Below are 13,977 nucleotides of genomic sequence, written 5' to 3'. Positions count from 1 at the left end.
TTAGGCGTGAAACAAATTATGTTCCTCCATTTCATTAAGTACTAAAATTAAAAGTTCACCATTTTCAATAGGTTTCAGTATCGGAAAACTTTAAATTCCATTTTTTATATCCAAATCTTACGTGATCCTCGAACCTAGTAGTTTTTTCTTGCATGCATATTTATGGTTAATGGTGGGTTTTAAGTAAACTTTTGCCAAACTTTTTAGATCAATGGTCTTCTTCCTCTAAATCCCATTTAGACAGATTTTTAAAATTTTACCAAGGAATTTGATATCCATTTTCTCATTTAAACCAACCATGTTTCAGCATTTGTTGACTAAAACTATTAAGAGTTACTTATCAGAAAGAAGAATGATATTGAAGTTGCAACATGAGTCCTATTTCACCGTCAACCGCCAGGTGTCTGTAGTGCCACTCCAGAGACACCTACCCCTGTTGATTTTGGTGAGCTGCTACTGGCACCCCAACTTTTACTTATTACACCCCAATTAAAATAAGTGAAGTGTTAAGAATAAGTAAAAGTTGGGGTACCCATAGAAGCTCTCTCATTTGTTTGTTCGTGTTTGCTGGATTTCTATTCTTTTGGGTTTAGGTTTTTATATTAACTTATATCATAATATTAAACAAACTACTGAAATTGTTTGAAAGAGTCTTATAATGTTGAGACTCAAGATTATAATTTGAGCCAAACCTTTGTAACAAAATAAGTGTTTTAATCTTTAATTGGGGTGCCATAAATAATTTAAGAAATTGGGTTGTAAGAAGGGAAAAAAGTTGGGGCGCCAACAGCAACTCTCTAATTTTAGCATAAAAAAAAATAAAGAAAAAGGATTGTGATATTACCACACCATTATAATTTGACTATACCCCAAATTTATATTATATAATTACCAACATACAACATACTCCTTGACTTGTATCTTTCTTGAGAGACTATCTAAAATGATTGAAATGCCCTTTTCTTCAAACCTAGATTCTCCCAACCCCTGCGAAAACTTAAAAAAAAATCCATTGTCCTCAAGTTAGACAATAAAACTTCCTACTTCTTACCCTTGACTTCAACCAAAGGATCCTTCAACCATCAAACCTAAAGAACAATAAAGAAAGAGATTTTAAATGACATCTTTGGAAAACTGTCCCCAAAAAATACAAAAGGCTTAAAAGACAACGATCTTTGGAAAACTGGGCTACATATCGAAAGATTGTTATTAACATCTTCAGATATCAAATCCCCACTTAACAAACAAAATTCATCACAATCGCATATTGTGTTTTCAGACTTGCATAAGCAATTAAAATGATGCTCAATTAGAAGATTCAAAAGATGAAAAGTCAATTTCTCTGTTCATTTAAAACTTGAGCGGCGGCAGCGGTAGCAGAACTAATTGTTAGCTTCTCTCTTGGGTTCATCATCGTCCTTGAAGTCGCCTTCTAGAGGACCAGCTTGGGAATAACCCCCACCACCACCACTACTGTAACCTCCACCACTGTTTCCATCATCATAACTGCCTCTGCCACCATAACCTCCACCACCGCTTGCATCACCATAACCACCGCCGCTGCTGCCACCACCCCCATAACCACCACCACCACCACCACCATAACCGCCACCACCATAACCGCCGCCACCATCACCATAGCCGCCACCACCACTACGGAATCCTCCTGCCCGATCAGTTGCATAATTGACCCTCACCATTCGGCCGTGAAGATCCTGAAGAGAAGAACAAAAAAAATAGTTTTAAGTCGACCATAGACTTCCATGTATTTGCTCATTAATGTAAGACCCTCCGTCTAATTATCATATGATTGAACATAGTTTGTTGACATACATCTATCTAGCTTTGCCCATTACCTATTCTTTATGGGTAAAGTATGAAGTTAGGGTGTCAATTAAAAAACAATTCTTAATGAACCATTTCCCTCTTACATAGAATTGTCACAAAGAAGTTTCGAATCAAATGCAGACAATTTTTTATCAAGACTCGAGTCTTGCATTAAATTCAGAATTGTACTTACAATTTGGAAAATATAAATATATAACTAAAAAGTAAAGAAATTATGATTTAGCATTGAAAAACAAAATTTTAAATAATTCTGAAAAATACACAGCCATTTCATTCCTTTTATGGAAAAAAAACATAAACATCGTGCTTTTAAATGCAGATACCATAGTAGAATGCTAACTAGGTAATAGACAATGTTAACTTTTGTTCCTTCAGGTAATAGATAACAAGGATCCCCATTTTCCAAAGCATTGCTGCATCGAATGTCAAAATGTTAATGGTATTACAAAATTCCCATTTTATACCTTAATAAGAATTTTTATGTTTTTCACATGGATCAATAAAATTTTCCCTATCTAATATTAGTACCATAAAATATAAGCAAATGTCCATCTTAATTTTTGAGATTCTATTGCCACACCAACTTTTAACAATGCCACCCCAAACTCATGTAAATCACCAAAGAATTAGCAGAGTGGCATTAGCAAAAGTTGGTGTGGCAATAGAAGCTCTCTAAAAAAAAATGCTATTGGACAATGATATCTAGCAATGTAAAGTCATGTAACGTTGGCTTTTTCAATATCTTTTGCCACCATGATCGTCAGGTCAAACATGGGCCAGTACAAAACATACATAATGAAGTTAAAACAAGTTGCTAATAGCACCTTTCCGTCCAGAGCTTGGAGGGCACTGGAAGCCTCCTCGTTACATGTGAAACTAACAAATCCAAAGCCTCTGGATCTACCTGTCTCACGATCCATGATAACTCTCGCTGCAAGAAATATTATGCTTTTCAGCACTAACCAAAAGCCAAAGCGATTGTAACAGAAACACACCACTAAAACAGAAAAACATCCATACATACTATTATTGCTAGAACAAAATTCACAATTTCTCACTCTTTTCTTGTTTCAATTATGGTACATGGTAACCAAATACAATCATTGCTCAACTTTTATGGATAAAACTTGTGCATTTTATGGTCCAAGTCAACGTGGGATCTAATTTGACCTAAAAATATTAGCATGTCATGTCATGCATACATGTATAGATTGATGAAAAAGGCACATGATGCACACATGCAAGTACAATATAACTGGAAAAGAAAGTGATATTTAAAACACATAGTTTTTTTTTATGGACTTGAACCTCAAAGTTGCTTTGCAATGTGTCAAACCAACTGAACTATGGGTCTAAGCCCGGAGAAACCCTAGCTTACCCACCATAAAAACCGATTATCAGCACACTGTGCCCCCTTCATAAGTACTCAGATATTTCAGAGTCAAAATTAAAAAACTTGCAGTCAACTAAAGCTGAAAAAGGAAAAGCATGAAAAATACCTTCAATGACTTCCCCATATGAAGTGAAAGCTTCTCTCAGACTTGTGTCATCCGTGCTATATGATAGACCTGAACAGTGTTTTTAAATGCTAAGCTGTGAGGTGAGGCATTTCATTAGGCAAAGCCTCGAGGGATAACCTTACAAACATGCATTTTTACATTGTTAAACAATTAAATAAAAAGAAAATCAAGTAAAACATCTCAAAAAATTTAAAAAAAAAATTCAAAATTTTGCTTAATATATCCAAATTCCAAACACATCAATCAAATTAAAACTTAACTACATCCATTGATTCATAATTCCAACTACACCTTGGCAAAAATGAGTAATAGTGTAACAACCACTCCAAGTTCAAAAAAATAAAATAAATAATAATAAAAATACCGTCAAGACTAAAAATAAGTGGAGTTAAAAGGTTCACTCAGAGAAAAATAGAAATATTGGAGAAATAAGTAATTAATGGAAGAAAATGGGCCAAAGATTGGAGTTGTTGATCAGCTACGGCTGCTAGAGATTAGAATCAGGAAAAAAAAAAAAGTAATACATATATAGATAAGGACATTTATGCAAATTAAGTGTTATAGTTAAGACCTCCATGTAATGATATGAAGAAGGGGGAAGGGAGAAGAGGGGGGGGGGGGGGGGGGGCAAAAAGAAGAAGAAGAAAAGAAATGCAACACATCCCACAGTTTGACATGGATCTTTGTCAAAAGGAACAAAAAAATGCCTCTCCTGAATAAGGCATAAGCCTTTGATCGAAGGCATTGTAGGCTTATATTCTTGAGGCTTGCCTCATGGCAAGGCTCTCAAAAAAGGGCTGCCTTCGAAAACAATGAACCTGAGATCACCAAATTTGAGGGCATCATCAACAAGATAAAATAATGAAATGTCTGACATAACAGAATTGAATACCAAACTCACCTCCAACGAAGAGTTTGGAAGACGACATGCTTCTTATTGCTTGGAATAAAGATGGATTGGATCCTGACAATTCCAAATTGGTGTGCTTGCTTACAGTCTGCTTAAGTAGATTCCCGACTTTACTAATGAAAGCCATTGTTGAAACCTAGAACCTAGAACAAAGGCACACACAAAAAAAAAATCCATCAAATCTTTTCGTAAATATCTAACAAAAGAAAGAAAACAAATTATAAGCATCTTATCTTCATGTTATACAATTATTTATTGCACACACACACACAAAAAATAAAATGGACAAGAGTCTATACGCGGTCAAGGTATATGCATTTGCAGGAACTTCTCACAAACAAATTTCAGGTGGAGCTAAAGAATACTCAATCATAACCTTGGAATACATCAAAAAGTGTTCATGAAATAATGAAGCCATTAAGGTAATTGCACTCTTTCTTTTTCTTTTATCCGAAAAGATAATTTATTAGTCAAAAACAACGTTGACTTGAGGAAGCATATGCCTTGTAACAAGTAGATCAGATAAATCTTTGGGTATCACCATTGAATTCCATAGAAATGAAGGAAACCTTACCACAAAGTAGATCAGAAAACACAAAATAGGACCCACGACTACATTAAATGATATACACCTCAGTTCCCATTATGCATACCCCAATGGGTGTCAAGAACAACTAATCAAATAAATAAGGGTATGAACACACTTGTGCAGACGTCTGTGCGTCTGAGACGGACAGGCAAGTGAATAAGAGATAATCCGTTATTGAAACACAGATAGGCCGAAATAGGTTACAGTTTTCTCCATGGTGACAAAGTTGGGGTTCGGGAATAATTTGACAAGAGAAAGCTTCACAAAAAATCAGGAAAACATCAGACAGATTAAAAAGTAAAAAAATAATTATTGCAAGTATAAAAAAACGTAAATATACATATGTGTGTCTGTGTGTGTTTTACATATTAAATAAAAAATAGTATTTAAAAAACAAAAATAATAAGATTTTTTCCAAAAAAAAATTGCAGATAATTTGTCACTATGGTTTTCTCATATCACCTATCATGTTGCCCCTCTCTCCATGCCAATACTCGCAGAGAAGAGAGGAAGAGAATAAGTTATATTGGATAGAATTCCTTCAAACCTCAAACAGTCAAACAGAAGAAGTGCAATCCCTTGATACCGTTGTTTCATTACTTAATCAAGTACTTCCTACCCTTTTACTAATTATAAAGGACTTAACAAGAAAGAAAACTCACATACATTCAAGCAAGCACATACAATACAAAATGAGTCGTGATTTTTGGACTCGAAAATTTTAAATTAGTCTATCATCACAAGGGCATAGAACCATAGATCTTTTCTTCGGGATACACAAGGAAAAGATCAACAGTTTTGTACCCTTGCCACATCAGCCAAGTACAAACCGAGTGAAATTTTTTGAGTCAGAAAATTATTAGAGATACAAAATTGTTCAAATAAATTCCCAAAACATATATATGTACAATGGTACAGGACATGAACAAAGCATCTATATTTCAAACATTTACAAGTGTATGTGTAACATAGTAGCTAAAAAAAAAAATTGTATAAATATGAAGTAATCCCAAAACTACTATTTTATGTCCAGATAACACAATAAATAAATAAATACACCATGGTCTTAAAAATCGTCCAAGACTCGGACTACTCACCCGAGTCATCTCAGTATCATTCATGGAGGATCGATCTTCCAAGTCAATAAAACTCAAACGATTCAACTGGGTTTTTGTCTTTCTTTTATAAAAATAATAAATTTTTAATAATTTAAACATTTATTATCTTTAGAAAACGTAATATTAGAATAAGAATCTTCTAATCCAATTATATTAGAATATAAAAAATAGTTTAATAAATAATCGCAAACCGAGTTAAATGATTTATATAGTCTGAAACGAGATGACTCGGTCGAGTCAACTCGGTAGTTGTGGTGAACGAGACAAGACGTAATACTGAGCTTTGAAACCATGGATTCCACAAATAAACCCTAAAAACCACCATTATCTTCCACTCTAAATGGTTCGTAGCTCATCAAACAAATGAAACTAAATAGAAAACTTCCCACCATTTGTGATCTCGAAACACAAATGATCGGTCGCAGAAGCTTAGTTACAACTAAGATTTTTTAAAACCTCTAAGAGAGAGAAGATGGAACAAAAAATAGCACCCTCTTTAGGGTTTCAAAACCCTAGAAAATAAAATCTAGGGTTAGGGTTTCAAAATGATAAGAACGAGAGCTAGATAGAGAGTAAGAAGAAGCGTACCTTCGAACTTTAGCTTTCTTTTCTTTCTTTCAGACTAAAACCCTCAGTTTGATGACACCAGGGTTTCCCAAATGAAAGTTGAACGATATTTATTTGTGGTATAAGTGAATCTGGTCCGTTAAAGTTTCATTGTTAGGAGTGCAATTTGGACCGTTAGATGAAACAAGGGAACTTGGGAGGTATTTTAGGTTTGGGGGCAATTTGGATCTTGGGCTGTTAATGGATCGGATTCAGATTGGATTGGAACCAAATTGGTACTGATCCAGTGAGAAAGAAATTTATCGGACCCGGATCTGATCCAAATTCAACTGGAAACCTGCCTGATAGGTCATTTTCAACCTTTTTTTTTTTTGTCAAATTCTTTTAATTAAAAGTCTATGTATTTTAACTAAAAAATTATTTTTTAATCTAATTGTAATCCAGCTCAAAGCCAGGCTCAGTAGGCCTGATCCAGAGCCTGAATCCAAGTGGCCTTTGGGTCGGGCATAGGACCAACGCTTCTTGCTAAATCAGCCCGACCCATTTACGTCCTAGTTTTCAGATCAGTTATAATGCAACCTGATTCAATTTAATATAAATATATTAAAATACAATATTCATAATATATCGAAATAATAAAATATAAATATGAATATTTTGTTTATTATAAACACATTGTTGAATTGGATCCCAATCAGATTGGGAGATGGTTGATCCAATTTATGAGATTGGATTCTCATTGGATTGGGTCTTTATTGAAAACCCAAATCCTTAATTCAGGTAAAATTGTCCAATTGGAATGAATCGGGGTTTGGGTATGATCCGAACCATTGGCAGTCCTAGTCACATACAACCTGACCCAACTCAAGTTGGATCCCAAAACCCGGGTTGTCTCCGCTTTGGAAACACGTTTGGGTTCTCGTTTTCTAATTTGTTACCTTTTGTAGACTAAATTATAGAGATGAGTGAAGGGTACGAAATAAATCATATTGATTTTTTTATCAAAACTACTATGTGAAATCTTCGGTTTTTGTTAATCTACCTACTTGATTCCAAATCACATCCATTAACATTCCTACTCTTGAATCCTTGGAACCCTTAGTAACCATGGCGAGTGAGTGAGGGCCTACGTATTTATATTGGAGTGTAGTGAGGACCTCCGTTTGCTAAGAATGAAAGCACCTCTATCAATGTCAAAAAGTGCTTGGTGGCACGATATCGATGAGTAGGGAGAGTGCGTGTTCATTATTATTGCTTTTACATTTGTTGGATTTATCTCGATTCCTCTTTGACTTGGGATAAATCGTAATCACTTGTTAGACATATGTCGAAGATACAATTTCACACATCTTCCTCAAAACCATATGTCATTTGACTTTGGATGAATCTTAAAAATGGAAAATTCTCTTCGAAATTTGACATCGAATGAATCCATGCATCTCAGAGTCAAATCATTCTCACTCATTAAACCTCAACCACCACCATTAAACCTATATGTCCCAATTCACAGTTCCAGTGTCGTATCTATGGTTTAGAAAATCCAAATTACTGAGTCCTGAGACAACATAGACCACCCGTGCCTCCATCTTATCGCTTGACTTGGCCATGACTCATTAAGATTGGGAATTGGTCTCACAATGAATGGGTCTGGATTGAAAGGACCAGGACTTGGCGCTTGTCTGCGCTGCCCCGCCCCCCACCCCCCAGGCTGAGACATAAAATAATGGTCCCAATCTACATTAAATGCCAACTAAAAAATCAACTCATTAGTAGATCCCCACCTGATGATAAAGGTGGGGCAGAAGCCAGCCACCGCTCTTCTAGCTTTACTTGCTTCTTTATCTTAAATGTTGTAGCGTTTTTATTTGAAGGAAACGAACAGTCCGTAAAACACAGAATTATTTTGAATTTTGGAATTTTTTTTTTTTTTTTCGGTGTTGGATGCCTAACGAGTTTAATGGATTTGTTTTTATTTTTATTTTTTAAGAATTTCACAGGAAGATGAGAGTGGATTTGTCGGATTTCTTCTTTCAATTTTATAGGTGGTTAGTGATGTGGGTTGATCATCTTGAGCGGCTTGAATTTATCTGATGAGACATTTTTATCTGTTAAAAAAAAATCAGAGATAAACAAGTGAAGTTGGATACTAATGGGGGGTTTTAGTCCATCAGATGTATCTCATGTGGTCAAATTCCCAATGATGGCCCCATAGGTGTTGGAGTAATATTCAAGCCTTAATAATAATAACTTGATCAGACATGTTGGTTCCTTCATCCATTAAAATTCGATCAGAATACGAAGAAATATAAGGAACATTTCCAAGTTCTACACTAGTGTGGACCTAAGTGAGTTGCCGAGACTCCTAGGACACATGGATAAGGTTGACTTGAGCTAGATCGTGGAGATTAACTTGAGTGCCACACGAATGTGTTAGGTAACGAGGGTTTAGGTCCATGACAGAACGTTGAAGATGGAAATAAATTAAAGTAAGCATACAAAGGCAATCGAAGGAAACACCGAGCAAATTTAGCTAAAATTATCGTATTCTCAATTTATATTTTCATAAGAAAGAAGTACAAAAGTTAAAAAAAAAAAAAAGAACAAAAATTACGACTACAGATTGCTTGAGAATGATTGGATCAGTGTGATTAAAATACAAACTGCAAACTTGGACATAAAATAACAATACAAGAACATAGAAGGAAAAAAAGCTAAAGACAATACATATAACAAGAAAGAAACAACCTCAAACTTGAGACCCGATGCGAGTTCATTTACAGCGAGGATTGTGCAATGATCTCGGGGACCCTTCAAATAGATCCAAGAGGTGATGCAAGTTCATTTCCAGCGAGGATTGTGCAATGATCTCGGGGACCCTTCAAATAGATCCAAGAGGTAATTCTCCAGATCGTCTGCACTATACTTGATGTACCTTTCACTGTGCCTTCCACCATCCAGATAGCTAGTGTATCTGCCTAAGAATATTCGGTACGCTTGGATTATTTTCAGAGACACCGATATCCGAAGATCTTCCCGAAGCTGAGGGTCAGGAATCAACCACCCTGTCTGGCTCTTGTAAATCTCCTCGAAAGCAAGATTGAAGCTCTTGAACCTTTCCTTAAGAATCGTCTTAGATACGGAACTAGAACCATGATGATAGATCCCATCATCCTTCAGTAGAAAAAGGATTGAGCTCCAAGCGGCTCTCTCGTAGTTCATTGCGTGCTGTTGGAATTTCCCATTGTGTTGTCGGATCCAATCGTCCCCGAAAAAGGGTCTGAGTTCAGAGTCCTTCACCTTTTGAACCATGTAATATATGTTGTTCAAGAGGAAAAAGTGTTGTAGAGAACCATCCTTGTACAACTTCGATTTACCATCAAGGTTTGATTCTAGAACTGAAGTAATCGCTCTAAGACGATGAGCCAGTGGGGTAGAACTGTCTCTAGACCTTCCACCCTCATTCCCCTCTTCTTCAACTGGGTTCATACTGGGCAGCAATGATGACAAAGGATCTTGACAACCATGGTCCTTAAGAAGAAAATTAAGGGTCTCACTGTAATCAGTAAGGACCTTGATGTAATTCATGACATACTTTGTTAGATGATGGATCCCACCTCCAGCGAATGGGTTCGTCGACGTATTTGATCTAACCGCATTCTCAAATTCATAAAAATTTCCCCAAACAGAATCACCCAATCTCCTTAAACCCTCGTGACACTCAATTCTAAGAATAGAGCCAGCTTCATCCAAGTACAAGGCATCTATATCCGGGAGAAGCTCCGCCAACGTCTCATACATGTCAAGGATCCTATACAACTTGTTTGGCTGACGAGGCCCAATGGCTATGGCTTCACAGAAATTCATGAGTTGCATTATTGAAGCCTTTGAAATCTCGACGAAAAAAATTGGATTAGGTGACCCAAGCGCCCCAAAAATCTGGTCACAGAGCCATTTCTCACTGGTGAGATAAACCCGCACGAAAACCTTCATAGCACGCATCCATTTTTTGATCTTGAGATCCAAACTACTCCACTCCATCCTCAACACTTCTTCAATGCTCAGTTTCTCCACTTCAAGTACCAACATGCACTCGTCCAAAGCATCTTTACGGGCGCTGGTGTAAGCTTGGCAACATTCTTGGTCATGATTCGAAGTGAACATCACTTTCGCAATGTTTTTCAAATCGGGAATTACATTTGGCTGGATCAAATCGATGATGTATTCCTCCAAACCTTTGCTACTACTATCTCTACGAAGTGATTCCTCGATTGGGTCATCCTCGACAGAGATAAAAGAGTCTTCATCTACAATGTACTCTTCACATGAACGGAAAGACATGTGTTCGGGCTCAAATGCTTGTCTATTCTGAACAAGAATATGGCTGAACTCTTCCTCGAGCCTTGCCATTGCCGTCTGAAGAAGAATGTGGGCTTGGCGTAGAAGCTCGCCCTCCTCTCCACCTTCCTTCGAAGACAAGCTTCCGCTTCCTAAGATTTCTACCAATCTTTGAATTTCACCAACGGCTTGCAAATACTCCGAAGCTGCCTCCGGACCGGAGTCCCATATCATAGATTCATCCGATTCCCAACTCATCACCTTATCCTTAACAGAGCTGAGCTGTTTTCCAATCTCACTTATTCCCCCTACTTCATTTTCAGAGTTTACGTTCATGGTGGACAATCGGGTATCAAGATCTTCCAAGAGAGTTCTCATTTCATCAGTTAGGTTTTTATTTGTCCCTAATGCCCTTACAAGTTTCTGTGCTGCAGCAATCACATTTTCTTCTTCATTTGTGGACATAGCCGATAAGATGACCAGAGAAACAAAAACCACAGAGCTCGACTTAAGCCTTGAATTCAAAGTGTACAAATACCAGAAGCCTGAATCCTACTCCCTTGAATGAAACCTGAATATTTTCTTTCCAAACCCAAACCCAAACCCGACTCGTACTTGTATGATACAAGCACTAAAAATTATTGGTCGCTTAGAATTTTCCAACAGAGAAACTCCACAAAGTCTCCAACAATGAGGGAGAAATGGAAATAGAATTGGAAAAAGGATCAAAGAAAAATGACCAGAAACGGAGTCCTAAACTTGCACGCAGACAGACAGAATGACAAACTTCTCCCTTTGTGCGAATGGATTAGGAAGAAGTTTAGAGGTACGGAACCATGGAACGAAATCAAATTAGTATTGGTTTCAGACTTTTCTTCTGAGATTACGCACCCACAGAAACAAGGAACAACGAAAATTCCAAGAAATCCATCTCAGTAAGACAAATTGGGATCAATCACATGAAATTCTAACCAGAGAGATTCAATAATTAAACAAAAATCTCATTGTTTCTTTCTCTTAAATCCTCTTGTACTGTTTCAGAGAAATGCAACCGAATCAAACAGACAATTTCACACAATTCTAAGCAGAAAATAATAAAATCAAATTACATAGGTTGAATCTAGTTACGATCTCGAAATAAACAACTCAAGATCACTCAATAATCAACACAAGAATCACCAAAACCAGAAAAATATCTAACCAACAACCTTCCACAGAAACCCTAATTTCGCTCGTGTATGAAAAACGAAACCAGACCAAAAAGAACACAAAAACAAACACACACCCAACTAATTAGGTTAACTGAAATCGAACAACAGAATTCGATAGACAAACCAGTAAAAAAATAACAACTTTTCGAAGAAACCTTGATTCCCGCGATGTCCACAAACGAAGCCCTCAACGAACTAACAAGCAAGAGAGAGAGAGAGAGAGGGGGATTAAAAAACTTAGGGTTTCTAATTGAGAAATTACGTGGAATCGATGAAGAAATTAGAGAGAAATAGAAAAATTGTGAGAGAAAAGAAGAGAAGTGAACCGCAAGCTTTGTATTTGTGAATTTGGTTTGAGGATTGAAGATTCTCTGCAACTTCGGAGTTGGATCTCTGCAACTTCTCTCTGCTTTTGTTCGTCTATGGAGATATGGAGCTTTGACTTGTAGTCTTTGAAGACAACTATATTTTTCGACATGATCCTTTAACATTATAGGAAATTAAAAAACACACCCACTTTTGTCCTTTTCTGAAATTTGATAGCTTGGACTTTAAATGGTGAAACCCTACAAACAAAAAAAAAAGTATTTCAAGGAAAGTTAAAAGAGGGGTGTCAATGGTAAGACTGAGATGTGTGTGTGTGTGTGTGTGTGTGTGTGTGTGTGTGTGTGTGTGGTTGGTTGAGAAGGGGGGAGGGCGATAAGTATGTCAAGGGGCTCCGTTCGGATCGGATTGGGGTTGATTTGGTACAGATCCAATAAGGATCGAATCCAGGACTGATTCGATAAGTATCGGAACGAGTTTTATCGGATCTCAAAATGTGAGATCCAAATCCCAATCCATTTAGAATTAGATTGGGTTTGTATCTGGCCAAATCCGATTTTATGAACAAAATTTAAATAAACTTAATATATCTCAACAAATATATAACATAATTTATATATGTTCTAACATATTATTGGATAGGGATCTTATCGGATCGATACATGGTTGATCCATATATGTTCCAATAAGATATCATATCGAAAATCCAAACCATCAATTCAAACTCAAAGTTATTGGATTGGAACAAATTGCATTTCAAGTCTGATCCGACCCATTGACTGTTTTAAAGGGAATATAACTTCAGGTCAGGTTTGGACGTAGTTTTTATCAATTGATTTGATTCTAAGAGACATGACTTGAATCAGTTCTAATAAAAAGGGATCCAGAATTGCCTATTAGTTTCTAATAAAAAAATGATGTAGTTAATCCCACTCATTTGTTAGGTTACATAAATGAAAGTTTGTGTAGTTATATATCTTTTCTTAAGTTAGTAACTTAACAATCCAAATAACATTGCAACTCTAGAAAAAATAAATTACTCACAATTCGAAAATGGCGAACGTTTCATGTACAATTGCAATCATAATTTTGTCTTTCAAGCTTTACATTCTATCAAAATTCTCACTGACTTGATTCGTATATTATAGTTTCATCTCTCAAACCTATATTTTATAATAAATAATTAAAAAATCACTAATTTGATTGTCAGAGTATTTTCAGATAAATTCACTAAAGAACTTAGATGAACTAAATTCGATAGGTCATCGACCTTCGTAAATTCAAATTTTGAAAAACACTCGATTTTCCTAAATATCAATAATTTTTATCATTGTTTAGGGTTTTGTAGGTTGGTGAGACTTCATTGAAAAAAATAAAGCATGTTGCAGTAAAAAAGTGAAGCACAATAGTTATTGATAATAATACCTCCCACTCAATTGACCAATAGCAAAGTAAGACTAACATTATTAAAACCATCCTCTTTTTCTTCTTCTTTGTCTCTTTCTTTTATTCAAACTTAGAATAGTTCTTCTATTATTCGACTAATCTTTTAAGG

The 13,977-nt window shown here is 36.0% G+C and overlaps 2 protein-coding genes across 2 annotated transcripts; both read right to left on the bottom strand.

The window, feature by feature from the left end:
* Nucleotides 1–1,148: 1,148 nt before the first annotated feature.
* On the bottom strand, nucleotides 1,149–6,714 carry LOC147394667 (glycine-rich RNA-binding protein 4, mitochondrial-like). Its single transcript, XM_086454167.1, has 5 exons — nucleotides 6,574–6,714; nucleotides 4,270–4,421; nucleotides 3,348–3,416; nucleotides 2,673–2,779; nucleotides 1,149–1,715 (listed from the first exon to the last, which is right to left on the bottom strand). The coding sequence occupies exons 2-5, from the start codon at nucleotides 4,403–4,405 to the stop codon at nucleotides 1,383–1,385; spliced, it is 645 nt and encodes a 214-aa protein (XP_086310293.1). The 5' UTR covers nucleotides 4,406–4,421; nucleotides 6,574–6,714; the 3' UTR covers nucleotides 1,149–1,382.
* A 2,456-nt stretch (nucleotides 6,715–9,170) lies between these two features.
* On the bottom strand, nucleotides 9,171–12,538 carry EXO70E1 (exocyst subunit exo70 family protein E1). Its single transcript, XM_086453643.1, has one exon. It carries the CDS (start codon nucleotides 11,350–11,352, stop codon nucleotides 9,391–9,393), a length of 1,962 nt encoding a protein of 653 aa, XP_086309769.1. The 5' UTR covers nucleotides 11,353–12,538; the 3' UTR covers nucleotides 9,171–9,390.
* Between the last annotated feature and the right edge of the window lie 1,439 nt (nucleotides 12,539–13,977).

This window comes from Akebia trifoliata, chromosome 9, assembly GCF_017979445.1.
Source record: "Akebia trifoliata isolate Shusen 1 chromosome 9, ASM1797944v1, whole genome shotgun sequence".
In the NCBI taxonomy this organism is placed as follows: domain Eukaryota; kingdom Viridiplantae; phylum Streptophyta; class Magnoliopsida; order Ranunculales; family Lardizabalaceae; genus Akebia; species Akebia trifoliata.
This window is presented reverse-complemented; position numbering and strand designations above follow the sequence as displayed.

Bases quoted from the DNA above. Each gene is read 5' to 3' on its own strand.
- EXO70E1 (XM_086453643.1), bottom strand. From the start codon at position 11,352: ATGTCCACAAATGAAGAAGAAAATGTGATTGCTGCAGCACAGAAACTT.
- LOC147394667 (XM_086454167.1), bottom strand. From the start codon at position 4,405: ATGGCTTTCATTAGTAAAGTCGGGAATCTACTTAAGCAGACTGTAAGC. The intron at 2,780-3,347 runs GTATTTTTCATG...TATTTCTTGCAG, and splicing joins ATATGGGGAAGTCATTGAAG to CGAGAGTTATCATGGATCGT. The intron at 1,716-2,672 runs GTGCTATTAGCA...TCTTCTCTTCAG, and splicing joins TCCAAGCTCTGGACGGAAAG to GATCTTCACGGCCGAATGGT.